Genomic DNA, 23,014 nt, shown 5'->3' with positions numbered 1-23,014 from the left:
CAGTTTGGCTGTTGCTTTTAATGGAAGCATGATTTAACTGACAGTATTTCAATTTGTAATACTTTTCTTTGGAACATACTGTCTTTAATGTCAATAATTGTAATTCAGTTGTATGTCCAACTGGCATTTTCTTGATACCCTGCCTGGCTTTTTTTGTGGAGTGACACTTTTGGTATTTTGTGTAGAGATACAGCAGGGTATTTTAAATCAGTTGTTGAGTTTTTCTCTGCTGTTGACATTGGCAGTTCTGATTCAGTTGTTTCAAGGTTGTAGTCTCTCCCTATGAACTGAAGAAATAGGAATCTACAAGTTTTTTTGGCTGTGAGTAGATTGCAATACTGAGGTGCTTAAAGCCTCTCAGAGAACCTGTAGCTAAGCTCCCCTGTTATGAATTATAGAAATTATTTTGTGATCTACTGAGATATTGCACATTTTCTTTTCTAAAGCTCAGGTTATTGGTCTTGCTGGAAGTCGGGTAGCTCTTTAGAAAAGACATTCCTATGCAGCATTTTAAAAAATAGTTAAGTCCCTGTTATCTGACAGTAACATTTCTAGCAGAAAACTTCTGACTGGTTTGGCTGGCTGCTCCACAGGTGTGCATGTGCCAATTCCTCGGGATGTTTTTTAGAATTTAGCATGTCTGAAAGTTAAGAACCTGAAAAAAATACTTTACTCTGCAGTGATGGGATCATGGATCCAGGTAGGCCTTTCAGATGGCTTTGTGCAGCTGCTCTTATGCTGAATGTTCCACAAGAAAGAGAGGGTTGGTTTCTGGGGTTTTTTTTAGGTTATATTTCAATAAAACCCAGAAAGTTAGTTGTTAATGTATTTCTCTTAACAGAAGAAACCTCAAAGCCACTAGGGAATACAGGAAACAACTTGTCCCCTGCCCTCTGTGTTTTTAGAGGCAGGTCTTTGCATGCACACCTAGATTCAGTTGTCTCAGGGACTAACTTTGGCAGCATATTTCCCTGGGAAACCTTCCCATAATTTCTGAGACCTTGTTGTCTGCTCCCTGATCTCCAATACCATATTAGAAGATCTCTGCCTCCACTTAAGGTTTCTGAGGCTATGCTGTGGCTCTCATACCCTATGGTCTTTCAGATGTTCTCACTTTCAGATAGCTTGGTAGCTCTTTAGGAGATGGAGCAGTCTCTTCCTTTTTTCAAGGGCCTCAGCATAATTACTTTTTTTCAGAGCTTGTAACACAGATGAAGAATGTGCAATTTCTTGTGTCATATTTCTTAATAGAGAGAAATTATTTTTCTTTATCAAGTTCAGTGGCTGAAAACAGGAGCTGCGTTCTTGGGTCTTGCACTGCTGTTAAAGCGTGGGGTTACTTAGTGCACATCACCTCTCTATTTCTTTTTCAAGGCTATTAAGATGAGGGTAATAATCATGGTTAGAAAAGTTATTTCAGGTCTCTGAATGCAGGTTATTCTTTGAGTGTTGCTTTTTTATTCTTTAAGAACTTCTTCTTCCCAGGATGCTTAAGACTAATTCTATCAGGAGATTTTATTCTTTTTAGGAAAGAGATCCTTTGAAATTTTGAATGGTGTTGCTCTGAATGTTCTGCTAAATGCTGGGAGCCAAATCCAAACCCTGTTCAGCCTGTTGCCATGGCTCAATAATACCAACTTCAAGAGTCAGTAGAGTGCCATCTGGCATTTAGAAAGCCAACTGAGCAACCCATTTCTTGCAGAATTTGTTTCTGAAAAATTTCTTTGGCTGCATTTGGACTTTGCTTATTGACTTATTGTGTTTTTTTTCTTGCTGCATGATTCATGTAGTGGCAACACTGGCACTTCAGGTTGAAATTTTGTGTAGACAGGAGGCAGAACTAGAATGAATCAAGTATTTTTTTCCTTTTCAGCCATGGGGACTTAAGGCCATATTTACAGCAATTTTATTCCAGTGAGACTGGGAGGGAGAAGTGGACAGAGGTTAGGAAGAGAAAATCTGGGAGAGAACAGCAGGTCGGTGTCCATAGGTAGAGCAATGAAAAACAAGGGAGAAGGCAGAGGCAGAAGGGCATGGAGGTTTTTCTCACTGCAAGGTTTGTTTTAAAATCAGAATTGGTGTTCTGAGAGTGTTTATTCAACATCAGGAAATTGTGATCTATTATGGAGCTGTATGTTATCCTCATAACCTCTTTGCATTCTGTATCATTCAGCAAAGGGGTGTGGTATGTAGTGTGATCATCTGTTCAAGGTCGAGTCCAGCGTATGCATGAAAAATGGTGTCTAAATTTTAACTTCCTTAGAGTGATTCCTGAGATCAGTTACACAAGGCAATTAGAGTTAACTTCCCGAGCAAAAGTAAAGTATTAAAAAAAAAATTAAAATTGCAGCCTGGATTTTAGCATGAACTTCTTGAGCATTGGTGTGGAAATGTACCTGCTAGCATTACTGGCATATTTTCTTCTATTCCATATAAACATTCTTGAGATGTTCAAAGTTAAGACTGCCAAACTTTGGAGAGGTTTACTTTAGAGTGTACTTAGCTCAAATGATGAGAACGGTCCATTTATTTTGTGACCTATTTATAGCCATAAAACAAACCGTGGCAAATGGATCTGCTTTGCTTAATTCACTGCAATTGGTGGACGATTAAGAAGCATGCAAAATACACTCCTGAAAGTAGGTATGTTTGTGTCTGAGACCCTGCAAATATCTGTATGCTACAAAATTGTAATGTTTAAAATAAAAGCTGTTCATTTTGCAAGACAAAGACTTAAAAGTACTGTACTGCTGTTAATACTTAAGGCATTTATTAGAGAACTTTGGCAGACCAAAGGAGTTATCTAATAAATTACCAATTGGAGAGATTGGTTATTTCTGCTATATATGATCGTGCTTGCAAATCTCCAAAAATTATGTAAATGTGAAAAAATGTAATTTAAGTTCTGGTTCATTTTAATGTGAAGAGCAACACATTTTGAGGTTTTAAGATGGTGTTTTGCTTTCCAGGTGTTCATAAGAGATTGAAAGAGTTGATGTGTTTTTCCATGACAAACTATTTTTATATTCCCTGTGTTCCAAAGATGCTAACTGAAATTCTCTTTCTGCTTCTCAGGTTGTTTTTGAAGTGGTTACTTCAGGTCACTCTGGATATGTGGCTATTGATGAAGTGAAAGTTCTAGGACATCCATGTAGTAAGTACCTATCTTGTGTTGTAAAGCCAGATCCCCTAAAATAAATGTGCTAATATGCTTTGATAAATGTGGAGCAAAAGATAAGGAAAACGGCAGAAAACCATGTCACTGCCAAAAGTACAGGATGAGTATATCTATGAAGTGCTGCTAGCCATGGCATCATTGCACCTTTTTGTCTTTAAAGACATCTCTGCTAGGTGTACTTGTGTACAGCACTTAGCATGAGTCCCAAACCCAAACTGGGCCATATGACAGTTCCTTTAGAAAAAAATCACCAAATCATCATGATTCTGTGATTCTAAGATTTGTTGATGAGTTTTCTGTCTGCTTCAAAAATTCAGTGCAGCCACAAACTGAGACATTAGTGAGAAAAGATGAACAACACAACAGCTAACTATATACAATTATTTTTTTTCCAAGGCTTAGAAGGAAGAAAACTCAGGTGGTTGAGGACTGAGGCTTTGCTAAGCAAGGTTACTCAGGGTACTTCCCAAGGTTCATGGCTCAGTTTCTGCACTGTTTTGCTCCTTCATGCTTTAGATATATTTCTTTATCTCATTGTTAAGGACATGTAATAATTAATTATCCTGAGTTGTCAATTCAAACCTTGTAAATTAAGCTTTAATGTGGTATCCAGACATAACTAATCAGACTTATTAAATAAAACCTTACTTCACATGTATGCTGTTGGTTAAATAAGCTATATTAAGGTATGCATGGAATAGTAAGTAGGTTGTGATCTTACTGACCAAATGACTGAGTGGGGAAGAAGGCACCAACTTCTGTGTCATTGTTCCTCTTACATGATATTGTGCTTGCATGCATTTTTTGCAGCTTTTAAGTAAGAGCTGTGATTCCAAATAAAAAGTGCTCTATCAGTTAGTATCAAAGCACCTCATAAAAATGGTTTTAGTGTTAATGGCAGGAAGACACACACATTTCTTCAAATAAAGAGACAGTTATGCGGAATCAGCAGGTGTTATTTCTGAGTCACTTATTTCTAATAAACACTGCAGGCTCTCATGTTGTTTGAAAGTATAGGTGCTTCTGTGTGGGGAGAAGAAGGGTCACTTTGAATTTATATCCTTGGTTCAGGTAGGATAAGTCTGAAGCAGCATTTTAGTGGCTTACTAATTTTTTTAATATGGATCTTGAGAGGTTTGATATTTGCGTTTGTACCAGTCAATTCCCAAAACCTGCAAATAATTCTTGTTAATGTGGAGAATGAGTTATAGCCCATAGCATGTAGAGTTCTGACATAACAGTATTGAAATGCAAAAGCTTTAATGAAAAGTTCTTTGATGAAGTAATTAAAATTTTTGAAATTAAGACAGCAAACCAGTTAAATTGTCTAAAGGAAATTGAAAAAGTGTGAAAATTGAAGTAAAACTACTCTGTGTCTAAAACTTTGTAAAGCTCATGATGATTTCTGTATATTCCCAGAAAAATAGTTCTGGAATTAACTCTTTAAACAAAGTTGAAATGGGAGAAATATTTGATAGGCAGTTGCCTGGGTAGTACAAACAAAGACTAAGCAGAAAGCAGATTGTAGGCACATAGAAACTAAAGGCATGGGTTGTGGTAGATGGGCAGGTTTCTGTGTGTGTGTGTGTTTGTTTGTTTGTTTTTAAAACCCAGTGCTCTTCTCCACTTAGGCCATACTTGGTAATTCAGAAAAGTTAATTTTTTTAGAGTTAAGAAGACCAAGGAAACAGTAAAATCGAAGGGTGTAAAAGCACATTAAAAAAAAAAAAGCAACAGGTGAGAAATGGGGATCATACTGAAGAATTTTACTAGATGTTCTCACATTAATAGTTTCATAGGCAAAGAAGTGGGTAATTTTGGCCTGAACTCTGTCTGCCGAAATTGGGAAATGTTTTAAGAAAAAAAAAAGGCCATATGTGTAATAAATTGGTTGTAAGGATAGTTATCCCATATTTAGATATCAATTGGAGCTATTTTATTCCATCTCCTTCTTATTATGTCTTGCACTGGATATTTAGCAACTTTTTCATGAAGCTATCTATTTATAAATTCCTTGAAAATACCGTTTCTCCTGGTAATAAGGGTTTTTAAGAAAATATCATCAAAACTTTAAGTGGTTGTAATGCTCTGCTAGAAAGCAGATGTTTAGTTTGCCAGTCTACTGCTAGGACTAAGATTTTCATGTTGAAAAGCAATGTTCAAAGCCTGGTTTATCTATTAGGATAGACAGTGCAAGAAGTCTCCTTGAATGCAGTAGGATTTGAGGAATATTGTGCTATAAGCAATAGGTTTCTGTATCAAATACCTATTTTTTTTATATTACATGCTTGCTTCTTTTTAGTAAAACAAAAATATGCAAACTTTTTATTTCAGTGCATATAATTCTTGTTTGAATATCAGTTTCAGCTTGCTGGTAGGTATATTGCTTTAGTTTTTACTGGGATTTTTTTCTCTTTCTAAATGAAAAATAAGCATTGGTATGGAGAATGTGTTTTTTGGGGTTTTTTTCTGCAGTGCTGTTGAGAAGCATTGTGCTTAAAGAATGCAGCTGTAGTTGGTGAGGAGTGTTATGTTAGCACCTGTTTGGTGGGCTGATTTCTAAAGAATCTCTTCTATAGACAGTGTACTTGATTAAGAAGAAAAACCTGTTCCCCTGATAACATCATTTCTTACTGGCTTGTTTAGTTGGTAGTGCAAGAATCTAATAGGTTTGTCTTCAAAACATTTTTAGTTTCCAATATGGGCTTTTTTAATAGATTGTTATCACAAGAGGGATGCTGAGCTGAGGTAATTTGCACAGCAGGAGCCATTACACAGCACCCTTCTATTCTGCCCTTTGCAAGCCATGGAAGTAGACCAACCTAGAATCTAATGTGTAGACAGTGGCTTGAACCTTTTAAAGCAGAGCTATTTCATTTGCTTGGTGTATTTTTTATAGCCAGTACTTTGGTCTTGCATAACTTTAACACTTGCATCTTGTCCAACAGCAAAAACTCCCCATTTCTTGCGCCTTCAGAGTGTGGAAGTCAATGCAGGACAGTTTGCTACTTTTCAATGCACTGCCAATGGTGGAACAGACCCAAGTGACAGACTTTGGTTACAGGTAATTTCTTTTTTGCCTAATGCACTGATATCTGGAGAGAGTCTGAAATGAATGTAAAACATGAAAAATTATGGGCTGTCAATTTCATCAATATTAGATTTTATTTTGTCTTTGAACTGCTCCATGGTTGATATTCTTTTGTAGAAAGTGCTACTGGGAGATTTTCTTGCTTTGTTTCAGTGGAATGCCTTACTAAAAATCCCGTTTTCCTTATGTGTGGCAATCATGAGTAAAGCTAAATCCCCAAGGAAGAATAGATTACTTTCTTACAATGTCTGTGCTGGCTAACTGCAGTATTATGCATAGTGATTTTCTTGGCTTACCTCTATCTCTGTTCAGTATTTTCAGCTAAAATTCCATTTTGACAGTTTAGGTGTAGAGAAGACCATGTATAACAGTCAAATCTGACCTTCTATATTTCAGAGCCAAAGAATCTTACTTATTCATTGAGTCCATTGTTTTTTACTGAATTGGTAATGTAGCTTCTAGGTGTCAGATCTTGATTTGAAGTCTGTCTCCAAATCATTCTCTTTCAGTAAAGACAATGTTCTCTTATGCATATGTGTAGCCTGGTATCAAAACTATGCTTTTTTTGCTTGATCTCTTTTAATAATGGGGGTGGAAGTTTAAGGGCTCTCTTGCTGCCATCATTACGCAGCTGTTCCCTACAGCAAGCAATGGTGAGTGTTTGTACAGCACCTCCAGATTCCAGTGATTTCCATACATGAAAACCAACATGCTAGAACTGAGACTTTGTCTGTGAGAAGCAAGTAAGGACAATAGAAATAAGTGAAGCAATGTCTGAGAAGTTCAGTCAGATGTAGCTGCAGTACGTGGAGAAAGAGGGATAAATGAAATTGGCAATGCTAACAGGTGGGACTTAGAAATGAAATTCTCTATTTCTGTTTTTAAACAATTTCAGCCTTTTACTGTAGTTAACCTTTTCCATTGCAATTGCATTTTGTAAATTATTTGTGTCAGGTTAAACAACCGAGTAGTTACAAAAAATCTAACACCAAAAAAAAATTAAAATCACTTGAAAAGCTAAGCCTGATATTTATCTGTATATGAATGATGAATTGTTAAGTCTGTTCAGAAAGAGCCTGATCAAATGCATTGAAGGCAATGAAGATCTCCTTTGGGTTTTTTTGGGGTCACATGGGTATTTCCAATCTCTTGCTGATACAAGGCTGATATTTTTCTAGTCCTCCAGCACATTAAAGACAGTATTCACTGTTGAATTGGTAGAATTAGACTCCTCTCTTTCTGAAGCCACCAAGATTTTTTTAAATAATTATTTTTCTAGTTATGGAAGGGTTTAGCATGTATGGGAAAATAGCAGGTTGCTATTTCATCAGTTACATCCTTTCTAGTACCTTTGAACTTCGATGTAATGCTCTACTGTAAAACTGAAGGTAGAATTCAATATAAGGAAATCCTCATTCCATTCAGTTTTTCCAAATGCTTCAGGACAGTACCATTTCACCTTTAGTTTTTTTCACAGAATTTAGGACACACAAATTCTTTAGCAGAATGTAATTTCTTTATTGTATAAATTAAATACCCTTCTAGAACTTATGGAATACAAAAGTATTTTATTAACAGCACAGCAATTCCAAACCATCTGAGTTTGAGTTGATTCCTTGTTTATACATGATTGAGATTTTTTTTTTCTATTTGAATGATAAGAAAGTAGTGACAGACTTTTAGAGGAATTCTATCTTCCTACAGGCCCACTGTTTATTTATTCTGCCTGTACAGCTATAGGTCCCCCTGGTAATCAGCCTAAGGTTGTGCAAATTCCAGGTGTGACTTTGCATAAGAATGTTTAAAAGTTGACAGGATCTCCTGGATAGTTTGGATTTATTTTTGCACTTGTTTGCCAGTTTCCACAAATGTCTGCTGCAACTTACAGTGAGAGTGATCAAACAGCTCCATGTGTGGGGTGCTGCAAATCGAGGCTGTGAGAGAACAGTTCCCTACAGGGTCAGCCGGATCTTAGCACACTAGGAGGTCATTAATGGGCAACAGATCCCAGCCCTTGCAGCTGTCCCTTCATACCTGACTCTCTGCTTTCGTGGTGTGGTGTTGAGGAATTTTGTATATGCCTGTGTGTGACATCCCCTGACACTGCTGCAGGACTATGAGTGCAGTGCAGGTATCAGTAACAGCTGTCAGAAAACATGGAAACATGGCATCTTCTACATCATATGACTGGTCGTTGAAGATCCTTGTGTTCACAGTAGCACTAATATTCAACTACAAAACATCTTAAAAGACATTCTTATATACACTAGAGTCAGAATAAAATGAACACCGATCCTTGGGATCGGTGCAGGCACTCAGGTAAGAGGGATTCAGGGTTTAGTGGTACTGCAAACAAATCATGCAATCTCTGTATGCTTAGTTTGTTCACAAATAAGACTAAGCCTTTTCTACTATCCTTCTGGTGGTCTGTTTCATTACACCAATAAAACCTTAAGGGTACATAATAGTAAATAAATAAATACAGTTGAGTGCTATTATCAGGGGCTTTTCAGCATTTCTGCCATGTAAGTCATATCAGGAGACCTAATCTGTTTGGACTTGACAATTTCAGAATACCGTGAGATAATTTGCTCCCAAATGATTTCCAGTACCTGTCATTTTTTTCAGATTCACGTTGTTAGTCTGAAGTGCAGGTAAATTGCCAGGATGAAATCCCAAACCCACTGAATTCAGTAACACTTCTGCAGTTTCCAGTAGTGGCAGGATTTCACTACTGTACTTGTGACTCTTATTTAGTACCTCACTGCTTCTATGCAGTAGAGTTGAAGTTTAGAGGTACACATTTATCTAATGAACAAATTCTTTACTTTTTACAGTCTGCTGGACAGTGAGGGCTATCTTTTCTTTAAAACAAATGAATAGTGTTGAGTTGGTTCATTATTTTAGTCTCCATGTCTTTCCTAGGTACTTGCTGGAAACAGCATACATGTTTTAGGTCTAATAATGCCCAGGCCTTGAAGCAGTCCTAAGTGAAATCCAGAAATCATACTTGACTTGCCTCAGTTTTTTTTCTTTCTCTTTTCAAGTCTTTCCCACTCTTATTCCCTATGGAACATGAAGTCTTTTAATTTATGGAGTATTGTGGAACTTTCTACAATTGAAAGGGCCTGGAGGGAATCACAATTCATATGTTAGCTGCCCAAATTAGACCACTGAGGCATGAAATTTGTTTCATGATGCTGTGATCAGTATTTACTCTTTTGGGAAAGGGAAGACAGAAAGCTGTTTACCTACTGCATAGTGCAGAAAAACATTTTTTCTCATTCCACTAGGCAGCCATATTCCCTAGTTCATGAGCTATGATTGTAAGCTTGTCAGATAATCTGACAGCAGACTGTGGGTATTTTCAGTGATACCATTTCAGGTTAAATTCAAATGAAAGGACTCAAGAAAACCATGTAGTATCATACAAGTTTTCTGTCATTTTAATGAGTGTCTGGTTAATAAGGTCATGGGTTAAATTGTATGTTTTTGAATTCACATCTCCACTAGCTGATATTCTTAACGTAAACATACCTTAAAAATAAATCTGAATTTCTACAATTAAAAGATGTGTCTAATCTGCTTACATTTTCTTTTTTCACATCTGTGAACACAGGTTATTGCTAGTATGTGATGACTCTTTCTCTTCTATTGAATGGTTGAGCAAAAATGTCATTCCTGTGCTCCCACTGTGGGAAAGAAATGAACAGGTGCAACACTGAACCATTAATGGTCAAATGAAAGCAGCTGAGACAGTCTTCTGAAAAGCCTCTTAGTGTCCAGTAACTTGGCATAGGAAACACAACTCTGAATTATAGGAGAGAGGGTGCAGAATTCCTTTTTGGAAGTGACGTGCTTTTGGTGCAGTGTATTGGCTTGCAAGGAATTGGTTTGTTTTTCCGTAGCTTCCGAGGCCTTAGTCCATCTCTTCATTTTCCCATCCTCATCTGCTGCTCCTTGTTATTTGCAGTGGGTTGGTTCTGTTGCCTCTGTGTGCTGCTTGTTCTTAGAATGAGCTACAGTATGATTTACAGGAAATTGCTGTCAAGTCATACCCAGATATAATGAAATTTCATTTTAATATCAAACACAATCTTTTGGTATTGCAATTGCATTTTTCAGACATGTACTTTGACTCAATGTGAATAGCCTTTCTTGAGAGAGCTTCTTCAAGGGGTGGAAAGCTGTAGCTGATGAAAAAGAGAGGTCATCACTTCACTGCAGTAATTTATTTTTCCTGGCTTTATTCTAAAACACGGTTGAAATGTAAATAGTTACTTTAAAATGTAATTCTCAGATACGTAAATTGTATTGCAGAAATAGAGAACTAAAAGTGGAAATTTGTTGAAGGTGAGCAGATAACAAAGGATCTCGGGATATGTCTGACAGGTGTAGTAAGCAGCATCATCAGATTTACCAGTAGCAAGAAACTAATGGATATTTTTTGATAAAAGGGGAGAGGGTGAAAGCTTTCATATCTTGATTTATGCATGCAGAATATGCACTACTTCATTTGCAGCCAAGAAACTTGGAACAGTATCACCTTAATGGCCTATCTCTCTTCTACCTTATGTAAATAGTTTATTTCCTGGATTTGGCTTTTCTTTTCATTTTTCTTGAAAGCTGTCTTTCACCTTATTCAGTGTATTTTTTTTTTTTATTTTCAGTAACTTTTGGCTGAAGGTGTGAATACTATGAAAGATGTTATTCAGCTATATACAAAACTACCTGTATACATTATTTATTACTTTTTCAAAGGAAGAGATATAGTCCTGTGTCAGAGGGAGTTCTGGAAAGCAAATTGTTTTCCTCAGGAATACAAAGGTACCCAAATGACAGATATCAAAAACATCCTTGTAAGAATTTAGAACAAGTGAAATTACTCTTTGCAGATGATGAAAATCAAATAGATTTATAGGACATACAAAATTGTCTGTGTGTGTGCATGTGCTTGTTTATGTAAATTGCATACAGTAACCCAGAAGGTGAACAAAGTTCTGGACTTGCATAAGAATTTTTGTTGTGCTGTATACTCTCTTAGACTTTCCCATAATTATCATTTTCATTGCCAAGTTTTGAAGTAGTCAAGGAAAAAAAAAGTGTTTTGGCCATTTTGATAGTGAAGCATCAATTCAACTGTGAAATCATACAAGTGTCTTATAACTTGTTAACACAACCAGGTGGAACTATTGATGTAAACTGTACCATGAGATAGGCCTAAAGATGTTCTTTTGAGTATTAAAGTATTTGTTGTTTGATGAGTAGGTGCATTTGTGTACTACAGGAGTGCACAAGACCATTTTTCCTCCTGCTCATCGATAGTTCAGTCTTCCAAGACTGGTCAAACCACCTTGTGCACTGCAAATTGTCTAGAGTCCATTGCCTTGAGAAGAGCATAATGACATCAGTCAGCTGAAGATTTTGCCAGAATTGCATGCATTCTGAAGTACATGCCTCCTGATGTGTTTTTAGTAGATAACCTGAGACTATTTTATTGTTAGAAGAACAATTAATGTCCTATAGGAAGGGACTCTATACATTACTGCATAGGTGAAAATTAAATATTTTTTTCTTTTTTTAAATTCTGGTGATTATTTAATATTATTTCCAGGTTTTGGAATGTTAATTTCCTTGTGTCCCCCTCGCCACTCATGTATATATTTAGTGCTTTTTTTGCAGTATATATTCTGTATTTCTATTAATTGTCATTAATTTTAGGTTTTTTTCAGTAATTGCACAGTAACTTTACCACATGGCAGAAAAATCTCTGTGAAGAACAGAGTGTGATATATATTGTGTTTGTGTATTTGTGTTAGTGTGGTTGTGTTAGGCAGTGTCTAAAGAGCTGTGATATTTGGTAAAGCCCTTATTATCTGCCTTACAGATGAATTATCTGATGCCTATAATACACTTTTTTTACGTGGGCTTACTGGTTTTATTCTTGTCTGAATATAGGTTTGACCAATGCTTCTCTGATACTAAGATTTCTCTTATGATATCTTAAATTATTAGCAATACCAGCAACTAGGAGAAATTAATTAATTGTAGACCATTAATGATAAATCCTAGTGAACATATGCAAGAAGCAAAATGTCATCCTGAAATTGTTTTATCTGTGAAGTGTTTTGACTTTGGTGAGGTTTGGAGGTGGCAGAAACCTTTGAGTCTAGTGATTTGATTAGTAAGCTGTGTGCAGCTAAATGTGTTGGGAGTGTGGTGGGCATGTCCATTAAAGGATGCCTTCCCCCTTGGACACCAAGTTTTTTGTTATAGTTTAGCTTCAGCAGCACCAAGTGGTACAGCAGGCGCTGTGTACTCTTCCCTTGCACAATGAGCAGTGAAAGGCACAGCTGGAAAAAAGTCAAATGCCTGATGGTGGAGCAGCTATTCTGAATTTATAGCTTTCCATGACTTGTATGACACGGTGCCACTCTAACAGGGGAGCCAGAAATAAGCCTTATTGTCTCTCCTGGAGAAACACTGGAGAAGCCTGGCCAGCAAAGCTGCTCTGCAGGCTGCGCCTCCCAGTCCCACCTAGACTGGAACGCACGGCACAAAAAAACCATGTGTTGGTAACCATGAAGAAATGCCAGTGAACTTTGTTATTAATACTAAAATAATTAGTAGGGGTAGGTAGAAAAATAAAGATCACTTCTATCATCATGTACCAGCCCCATCATTCCTAAATGGTGTGGAAGTGCTACCCAAAATAGTGGAATTCTGGTGAAAATACTTAAAGTTGTGAAGTTGTATGCTATGGCATTACTCAAAATCCCTTGAATGAGAAACTCTTCAGGACAATAAGCACAACAGATCATGTTGGTAGTGATGTCAAAAAAGAAACTCAAGGGGATGTAAGCAAATTTGATTATTTTCAAAAACCTGAAAAGCCTAAGCAACCCTTGATGCAGTAGGAGAAAAGTAGCAAAGATTGGAAAGAAGATGTGCTTTCCTCTGCAGTGGTGCTGGTTATCCATCAGGTTGCAAGGAGTGATAATGGGTGTTCTCCAAAGACCTTCCTTTGTTACCTGTCCAGCAGAGGTGGAGTCTGCTCTGCCAAGAGTGTGCTTGTGACACTGAAATACGCGCTTGGTATCCAACTAGTACACCCAACTGTTCCTGCTTATGAAGGCAATGTGGGATCTGAATTTTTTAATAGAGGCATTAAAGTTTGAAAAAGCATTTTTCTCACAAAAAATATTGTCCCTCATCTGCTGTCTTTTTGACAATCTCCAGTATCCAAAAGAGATTTGAGAGAAGAAGTAAACATGAAGCATTCATGAACTGTAGAAGTTTTGCTTTTAGAGGTACGCTGTAAACTCAGTTAAATCCACTGGGACCTTCATTATGGATAACAGTGCAAAACCTTAAGAGACCTGGGGAAAGCTTGGCAAAGTTTGTTTGTAAGTAACCTGAACAATGAGTGGATTTTGATCTTCTTCATTTGCATATTATATCTATAGTGTCAGAAGTACCATGCAAGAGAGCTGTTACTAGTTTTGTGTTACAAGGATGATACAAAACTTGAACTCTGGACAAAATACTTGTGGTAATAGGTAATAATGGTTCTTGTTTCTTCTTTCTTTTCTCTCTGTTTTTGATGTGTATCTCAGGTATTCAGAAGCTACCAAATATTAATGAATTGACTACATATATTGATTTGCAGAAAACTTGCTTATCTGCAGACAAGTATGGACTTAGGTCAGAGGGGATACACCTAAACCTTTCCCTTCCTCCATCCCCACATAGATACATTCTCATCTGATGAAGTGACCCATAAGAAAAGTTATTCTGGGATTACCTTTATCAGTTAAACCTTTTGGAAATTCTTGTCCGATTTTAAAAATGAAGCAACCCAAGGGTTCACTTTTCAAGAAACTCATTGTGATGTGTTCGACTTCCAGTTATTCTGGAACGTTAAATAATAAAATGGTGATTAGCAAACATATGATAATGAAACAGTTGATCTGTGCCACAGAGGGCAGGTTAAATTCAGCTTTCCTTTCAAGAGTGCAGGATGTTGGTCTGTTTCTGGATCCTGAACACTGCTTTGATATGAAGCACTGTTCAGCAGGAGAAGAATCACTTAAGGACACGCAAGAATTAGGCAACCGATGAAATAAATTCAGTAAGTTTTCTGTGCTATGCTGGACCTTTGGGAGGAAGAAACAATGACCTTTACCATGAATACTGTAGGTAAAATGTACAAACTTACTGCTGGGTGGAAGGTACCTTGTTCAAATTGGAGTTCAGGAGAGGCTTTTTTTTAAATAAAGAATAAAGGCTGTTGAAGCTGTTTTGAGGCAAGGAGAACCAAAGTAAAGTTTAAATCCAAGGAGAACATGATGGGAAGGAAACAGACCCCTGGGGCAGGTGAGTGTTGGGGGTGGGAGCTGTTAAACTGTGACTTGATTAGTGTGATTGTCTCAGTAATTAAGACTGAAACACCTCCAGCCAAAGCCCTCTACATCACCTTCTTTGTTACATGAACCAACTTGTGCCTTCATTTCTACTGATTATTGGTTCTATGGTTGTTTTTATTTACAAATTGCACTGTCAGTATTGAGAAATTTATTACGGCTTTCTTTTCTGCCTCTGTTTTCACCATTCATTCCTCCCATTTGGAAGAATCTATCCAGGAGGCAGTAGCTGGGCCCATAATGATTTGTTATCCTCAAATCTTTGTGTGTTTCTTTCTTGGCTGCTTCTTCCTTACCTGTTTGGTAGGACTCTGTTGCTTTGACTTTGCCTGCTATTCTGCTCGTTTTAAACTTTGCAATAGACTTCAGGCTGGCCCCAGAACTTGCATGTTGGAGTTTTTTCTTCCCTTGCTGCCTTTCTTCCCAAGATTAACACCTTTGAAGTGAAGGAAATGTGGGGCATGAGTGCCCTGGTTTTTAAATCTCCTGTTATGTAGCTGCCTAGAAAAGGCAGACAAAGACCTGCATTACAAGGCTTTGTATAGTGTGTACCGATGAAAATTAAGCTAATGAGCTCTGCTTCCTCAATTTCTCCTCGTCACTTTGCTTCTTTCTAGCCCCTCCATAAGCCTGGCATCTGCAGAATGCCAAGCCCCAGAGTATTTAAATTCCTGTATATGTTCACTTCAGTTTTTAGCAAGGTGTTCATCCTAGGTCTTGGAATTTTAAACACAAACAGGAGGATGATGAGAAGGACTAAGTGTTGTGTACTTCAAAGAATTAAAATACAGCATTAGAGTAAATGACTTTATAAGCAGGGCTGCAAGTTCAACAAAATGCATGGTAGATACATGGATCATTGCCATAATTTTTATTAAAGTATTAAACTCCCTGTTAGATATTTTCTGGTACTTTGTTTTCTCCAGATGTTTCTGAGGCTGTAGTTTCCTACAACTCATTTTATATTCTATTGTGTGCTATTAAAAATGAATGGAAAGAAGATTTGCGATTTTACATATTTTGTGAGCACTAGCAAATTGTTAGAGGAGATAAACTCTTCTTAGCTGCTCTGGAATTTAAAGTAAAAATAAGAAATAGATTGAACAGGAATTTAGTTTTTGGATTTATTTTTCTTACTTCTAAAATATCTGTGTAATAACAGATTTTCTCCTGTCAGAATGATTCAACATAATTTCACTATATGAGTAGAGAGTGACTGCTTTGGTTAAATTACAAAGAGTTTAATGACTCCAGAAAATGCATTGTCTTTGTTTACTTTCTGTGTTTGTAACTGTGTCTTCAAATAGATGTCAGTGCTTAAAATTTGATGTGACTACTCGATGTGTAACTTAAATAATATTTTATGGTACAACCTGACAGCTCCAGCCAGTATTTAGGTTTAGTCATAATAAGCAGGGACTTCTGGAGGCCTGTGTGATTGGAAGAAAAGGCTCAGTTATCAAACATTAAATTACTGAAAAGAGAAGCCTTTCTTGAAAAGTAAAAAAATAATAATAGTTTGCTTGAATGCCCATTAGTTACACCTGCAGAGAACAATTCCATCTCATAGCAGAATAATTCCAAATAGGATAATAATAATCTTTTTCCATCTTGGCCTTATTACTTAAATGAAATAGAGTTGTTACATTAGATGGAATAAATACTGGATAATCACAAGATGTGTGATGGCTCTAATCTAGACTGAGAAAAGTTGTCTTGGTTATGAACATGAATCTAGAAATTCAGAGGTAGCCATCTTAGTTACTGGAATTACATGAACTCTGCAAAGTAATATTCCTGAGATATTAATTACTATTTGATTTAGATTTTATACATATTTTAAACAGAAATTGCTTCTGGCCTTGCTCGTTTTGAGATCCCACTGGTATAACTCTAATCACAATTTTATAAATGTGTGTATTTGGAAGTGGGATAATGCAAACCCTTTCTTCTGTTAAAAGTATAAAAAGCTGCCTAATCTACCCATATGGACAGAGGGTGACTGTTTCCTTTTAATTCTCTTCTCACAAAATTGTTGATACATGCCTTGAGAGTGATTATCACTGGTAGTGCTGGATATAACATCCCAGAAGTTCAATGCCTTTGAATTGCTGCTGAAGGGTTTAATATATAGATTGTTGCTGCTAAATTGCTGTTCATTTAAAAGACTTAGAGTTAGTTCATTGCCTGGAAGAGCCAGTAAGTGTAATTTAAATAACTATAACCTATTTTTTTCATTCTAACTTGCCTGAAATGGAAAAATAACATGCATTTTAAAAATGCTTTTAGCTGTCTGTATATCCATTTAATATGTTGGTACTAGAAATATGGGTTTATCAAGCTGTGTAAATCCTGAAGTTAAATTAAGCTTATTTTTTATATCCCTATATATTAAACAACTTTTTAATAGAAAATTTATTCTTACAAGTGACTTACCAGTTACATATTTGCATTAGTTGGCTTAAATGGCATTTCTTTATATATGTATTTGGTATTTTTTGAAAGCTTTCTCTGAGCATTTGAAAATGCACAGGTTCCTCAGCAGCCAGTGGAATCTGTTACTTTCATTTTTGGATCTCAGTATTTATTCTGTGACCATAGTTCTTGTGTTCTAGGGAGGTGAGATAGCTCTGCCCTGGGGACGTGGCCTTTGTAGGCCAAGCAGGTCTAACATTAAATGATTATGGCAGCTTCCTCTTTGTAAAGAATGAAGTATCCTGTTCACACAGTTCTCAAAGTCCCAGGGGCAGGAAAAGCTAACAGCCCTAATCAGTAGAAAAGCCTCAGACTTTTGTGTGGCAAATTGGGGCTAAAGTAAAGAAAGTTAAAAGAACCGTCTTTATTTTTGAATTGTATTTAAAAGAAACAAACAAAACAAAAGCCCCACCCAGAAAACAGGATGCTATGAATTTGCTCGAACAATCTGTGCTAGTAGGTCTTAATACCAGTACCAGAGTGTTATATTGTTAATCATTAATTTTATCCTCTTTTCTCGAATGGGATCAGTAAATTACAGACTTGTCATTTTTTTGTTTATTTTTCAATAAAATGTCATGTATTTGGGAAGACTAAGGCTTTCATGTAAAAAGTGAGAGTTGGCAAGACCTACTGGTAAATTGAAGAATCTCAAAAAACCTGAGAGTAAAGTTTTAATGACTACAGTTAGTGAAACAGCATATCATAATTGAACTCTTATTTGTGGGAGTTTAGATTGTTGCATTAGTGAGTAATGAAGACTTACTTTTCTGAAGGCTACTAAAAATAGTTCTTTGTGAAGAAATGGTAACAGGATGTGCTAGAATGTTTAATAAACAAATTTTCATTTGATATGTTATTTTTAGCCATTCGAAATGAAATAGCTGTTAGCAGTCAGCACTGAGAGCTGGTAATTTATCACACAGTGAGCTGAAATGGGCCTGTTAAACACTGGAAAAAGGATGCCATACCTGGGTAACTTCCTGAAATCATTGCAGTAAGTCAGGAGAAACAAGATGTGAATCACAAATAAAGGGAGTGAAGCTGGATGTGTGGGTACTGCTACAATAGAAACAATTCTGTATTTATATATCAAATTGTTAATAGCATTTTTTTCAGATTAAAAATAGTCTTCTGCTGAAATAAGAGTTTGGGAGAAGTTGTAGGTGTGGGATTATTTTTTTAAATTTTTTTCTGCACAGCTTTTGTAACTGTCTTCCAGTTGCCTAGAGGATTGAACAATGCCTATAGATTGAACTTTCCTTATACTTGAATTCATTACCTTCATTACTGTTCCTTTATGCTTAGGCTTAAATCAATTAGGCAGCTCTCCTACTCATTTGCTGTCATCCCAGAAGGGAGGGAAAACTTGCTCTCTTGGGCTGTATTTTTTCTTGTGGAACGTAAAGCAATTAGGTTTCTTTGTCTTTGTCTGTTACAGACACTATATTTTCCTTGAATATATTTCTCCCCAAAGAGACTAAAGAAAAAAATTGTGATTTTTCCTTCTCCTTTGAGTTCTAGTAAAAAATGTCATGCTAGTGATTCTGTGGGACTGTTTGAGTTCTAACATATAATTAGACACGCTACACTTTGCCTCCATGAGTTTGCAATGTTCAAGAGAATTCAGTCAAGATAATCTTTATTGATAATAATCTCCTATATATTTTACAGCTTTGTTTTAGTCTTAATAATAAAAGCTTTTTTTTTCCAGAGCTCTTTCATGAATTTTGAAGCCACCATTAATAACCTTTTCTCACCTGGATTTTGGTGGAGGGAAAATTTGCTCGAATCCTCTGTGGAACCAAGCTGAGTTACATTTAAGGCTTCTCTAGCTTTTTCATTTGAGCAAGTGATGTGTGCTTCCTGGTCTGATTTGGCTTCTCTTTTTTCAGTTACAATTATTGGTATGTGAATCAATGGCATGTGTCACAAAGCCATGTAAATCAATTATTTGATCAAACTGAGATTTCCTGTTGTAGAACAGCACTTAAAACATTCAAAATCAGGTGAGATTAGTATATTTGAGAATCAGCAGAAGGTGAGAAAGATTATGGGACCCAGGTGAAATAGTAATTTATTGTAACTGCTACAGTGCATTGATTAGTTCCAATTTCCATTCTAAATATGCATGAAAAAGATGGGAAATATGTCCTATAGGGAGGGGTATTGGAGCAGTTTCCTTCAAGGACTGCTGGCAGTTTCTGTGAACACCCAGACTGTGAAGTTCAGGATTTTTACCAGCCACTTGGAGGTCTGAGGAGATGGTGTGGTAGGAGACAGTTCTCTGTGTAGGGCCAGGAGGGGCTGTGTATATGCATCATATCTTGCCATGATTGCCTCCTCTTCATGAACTGCAAATTAGTGCAGAAATTACAGTGGCATTGCCTAATCCTATCCCTTCATTTCTGTCTCTGTGGGAACAGCAAGAAATTGTTATTTTAAAATATTTACAGTTCTTCATGTATGGTAACTCATAAGAGTCCTGGTAAATTGTGGATGCAGGTTCCCCATGTGGAAGGGGGTTGTTCTGTGAAGGCTGTAGAGCAGAGTAGTTTGTTCCCACTCTAAATGAGCTGAGCTAGTTTAGGTGATAGAATTAATCAGTGTGTGGCACTATGTTTTTCCCTGGGGAATAACTTATCCTATTTCTTGGCAGGATAAAATAGCCTGCATGCATGTTGCATGCCTTCCTGATGTTGCAGCTAGAAAAATGGGAATAGTGATATGGATGGGTGTAATGTAACCATGAGATTTGGATACATATGGGATCCTTCAAGAGCCTGAAAGCTGTAGTAACATACTTTAAAACTGGCTTATGGCTTGTGATTGATCAGCCGTTCTGATTATCAGGATTAATTAAGTTATTGTATTAGGTAAGAAATAATGTGGCTTTTAAGAAATACTCATTCTCCAAACTCCTAATTAACCCACTGCTTATCTCCTGTTATCAGCAGCCATTCTCGCTAGAAGGATATTACAGTGGCAAAAAATAGTAGTTTTGAAATAGTAGTTTGAAATGTTTCTTTCCAAGTTTAGGTTTTTGTAACTGCCATGCCCCATCACAGAAGCTGCTTTATCAGCAGCTCAAACTTTGAGGAACCTTAAGGAGCTGTCAACTGTCTGAAGGAATTCTCAATAATTTTCAACTGAATAATTTTTAAGACATGATAGCACATTCTTCTTTGGACATCTTACACCTTTTTTTTTCCTTTCACATTAGCTTTACATCACCCACGTTTTCTTTTGAAGAGGAAATAACTCTACTGTGCATTAGAATTAGTATTTATTGTTAATTATGTTTCTTCTTTGGTATAACAGCATGATTAACTTGGACTTGGTTTTGTGATTTAGGGATAAGTTTAATTTTGTGCCTGTTGTTTAAAATTCTTCTGTTATAACTTGAATTTCAAGGATACTTCCAATTTAGTGGCAAATAAGATCATAGTAAAATGAGATCAGTATTTTCTATGTGTCTTAAATTCAGCTGGAGAAACTACAGACTCCAGGACAGAAAAACAGACATCACCAGTGTTGTTGGTTTACGGAAGCTTGACAGTGCAGGACCCTTGATCTGCTTGAAGCTCCTCAAGTCAGAGAAACATACCGGGTGTCAATATTTAGCATCAGACAGTGTGTGTGCCTTCCTGGAGAGAGTGATTTTTTGTGAAGTTCTAGTTGGAGTTTTCCAGTTTCTCTTCCATGTTTCGATAGTGGTTGCAGCCTTCAGTTTGTTGGAATACACTCCACTGTATGAAAAGTGCCTCTTTCTTGGTTGCTTGTTTGGGTTAATGTTGTCAGTACGTTTTGGTGGTTGGTTTGATTTTATTTTTTTCCATCCAGCTTTCATAATTCAATCATTTTACATTTTTTTGCGGGCTTGTGAGTGTTCATAGTGCACATATCCTATTTCATGGTCAGGTGGAGCATGAGTTGTGATGAGGATTTGAGAGCCAAGTCTCTCTGCCATTATCTTTGTGTCAAAGGATGTGGCAAGTTGTCATCTGTGCCTTCTTCTGTCTTCCCCCCTCCGTTTTTCACTCCTTGTGCTCCTCAGCTGTTACAGGGCTCATTTTCTTGTGCCATACATGTAATGTGTTGAATTGACAGCAAGACACTGTGCTGAAAAAGAAACTGCCCAGTTTCCAGTGCCATGCTGAGAAAGTGAGAGATGGAGACAGCTTCAGGTCATTTACCTGATAAATCTCTGCCTAGTCTCTTCTACCAGAGTCACTGATAACCCTTGGGGTGGGTGCTGCTATGAGAATCATCCACTGATGTTTCCCTGAAAAATGCATATCTCAAGCAGCAGATGCAGGGGAAGGCAAGAGAAAGCACGGACTGACTATGCTGGGCTTCATTTTCTAAAAAATTAATAAATTTAAGTATTTGTGTAAAACAAGCTAAGCAAGTAAATGTTACATTGTTCTCAAATCTTTCTATTAGGTTATCTATAAAGAGTTGAAAGCAGCTGTTACAGATTAATGGTTGCCCACTCATGATGAATGGTTTAACTCATGTGGGAAGGCAGAAGTCTTCCTGTCACACCTGTAAAAGTAACATACAGACTTCTGCTTTTATCTATCCTTCCCTTCTGGGGAACTTGTGAGAAGTAAAATAGGTTGTCAGCATATATTTTTTTAATATGACTAATCACATTGTTTCTTTTCTGTGCCTAGGGTATTTATGTACGGGATGCACCATTGAAGGACATAAAAGTGTTCAATGCCCGACGATTTGTAGCTCTTTTCAGTGTGGTGAATGCCACCAAGCGGGACGCCGGCAACTATCGCTGCATGATCCGGACGGAAGGAGGAGTTGGTGTATCCAACTATGCAGAACTGATAGTCAAAGGTACTTCACCATACAAATCAGTATTGGCATGCTCCCTGTGTGGAATCAGGGCTTGCAGTTGCTAATGCAGTAAGAATGTCACCCATAGCCTGTTAAACTTGATAAGAGGTTCAGTAAATAGATTTTGCTTATGTAAATCTTAAGAGTCTATCCAGCTGTAACAAGGGAGTGATAGAAGAAGCCAGGGTTAATTAACTAGGTACTTGTTGATTGCTGTTTTAAGTATTTCACTAAAATGCACTGTTCAGACCTATACACCTTTACAAACTTATTTGAAGTATGAACATGATAATGGCTACTTGCCCCCTTTGTGGACATTGTATTCTAAAATTTTACTTATTACAAAATATGCAAGATTTACATTTAAGTGAATACATAAAATACACATATTTCAGTATATGGAAAGGTTTTTTTGAAAACTTTGGGGAGCACTTAGATGTAAGTAGAATGGGGAATAGTCTGTTACCAGTAGAAGAGGATGCAAGAAAGCCATAATTGAGAATAAACCATTTTCCAAAAGCAAGAATAGGGTTTTAGTGAATGTGTTGTAGAGAAAATGCAGAGAAACAGGACAAGAGAAGGATGTTGGAAATAACCAGGGTATGAAGGTAACAAGACAAGAAAAATTGTAGCATGAAAACATAGAAGAGCTATTTGAATGGACAGATGAAAAAAGAAACAAATAGAGTGGGTGAGATGAGAATGTAATTATAAGGTGTGGTGGAAAAAATGAGGTTATTTCAGTCCAAGCATGAAAAGAAAATAAAGTAGATGGCCAAAAATAGATAGGTATGAAAGTCAGCAAAAAAGGAAGCATGGACTATAGCCCCAGCAGGAATGATGAAGCATGTTTCAGACCTAACACCAGTGAAAACAAAGAGGAATGAGTACTGCCTGAAGGAGGCAGAGGGAGGAGTTACTGCATCAATGAGGAGAGGTACAGGAAGCCAAAGGAGTTCAGTTCTTCTCAGTCTCTTTGATTCAGGGTGTTTT

General features: G+C 36.9%; 1 protein-coding gene across 6 annotated transcripts in view; it reads left to right on the top strand.

The window, feature by feature from the left end:
• Positions 1–23,014, top strand: part of PTPRM (protein tyrosine phosphatase receptor type M) — a 441,308-nt gene that overhangs the window by 143,778 nt on the left and 274,516 nt on the right. For all 6 annotated transcript variants that reach the window (XM_066561791.1, XM_066561798.1, XM_066561783.1 and 3 more), the window contains exons 4-6: positions 3,076–3,154; positions 6,127–6,242; positions 21,847–22,021. In XM_066561791.1, the coding sequence (XP_066417888.1) occupies positions 3,076–3,154; positions 6,127–6,242; positions 21,847–22,021 (370 nt within the window). The remainder of the gene's footprint in view (positions 1–3,075; positions 3,155–6,126; positions 6,243–21,846; positions 22,022–23,014) is intronic.

The sequence above is a fragment of the Molothrus aeneus genome, chromosome 1, assembly GCF_037042795.1.
Source record: "Molothrus aeneus isolate 106 chromosome 1, BPBGC_Maene_1.0, whole genome shotgun sequence".
Taxonomy (NCBI): domain Eukaryota; kingdom Metazoa; phylum Chordata; class Aves; order Passeriformes; family Icteridae; genus Molothrus; species Molothrus aeneus.
Note: the sequence above shows the minus strand (reverse complement) of the source record. Positions and strands in the feature narration are given on the sequence as shown.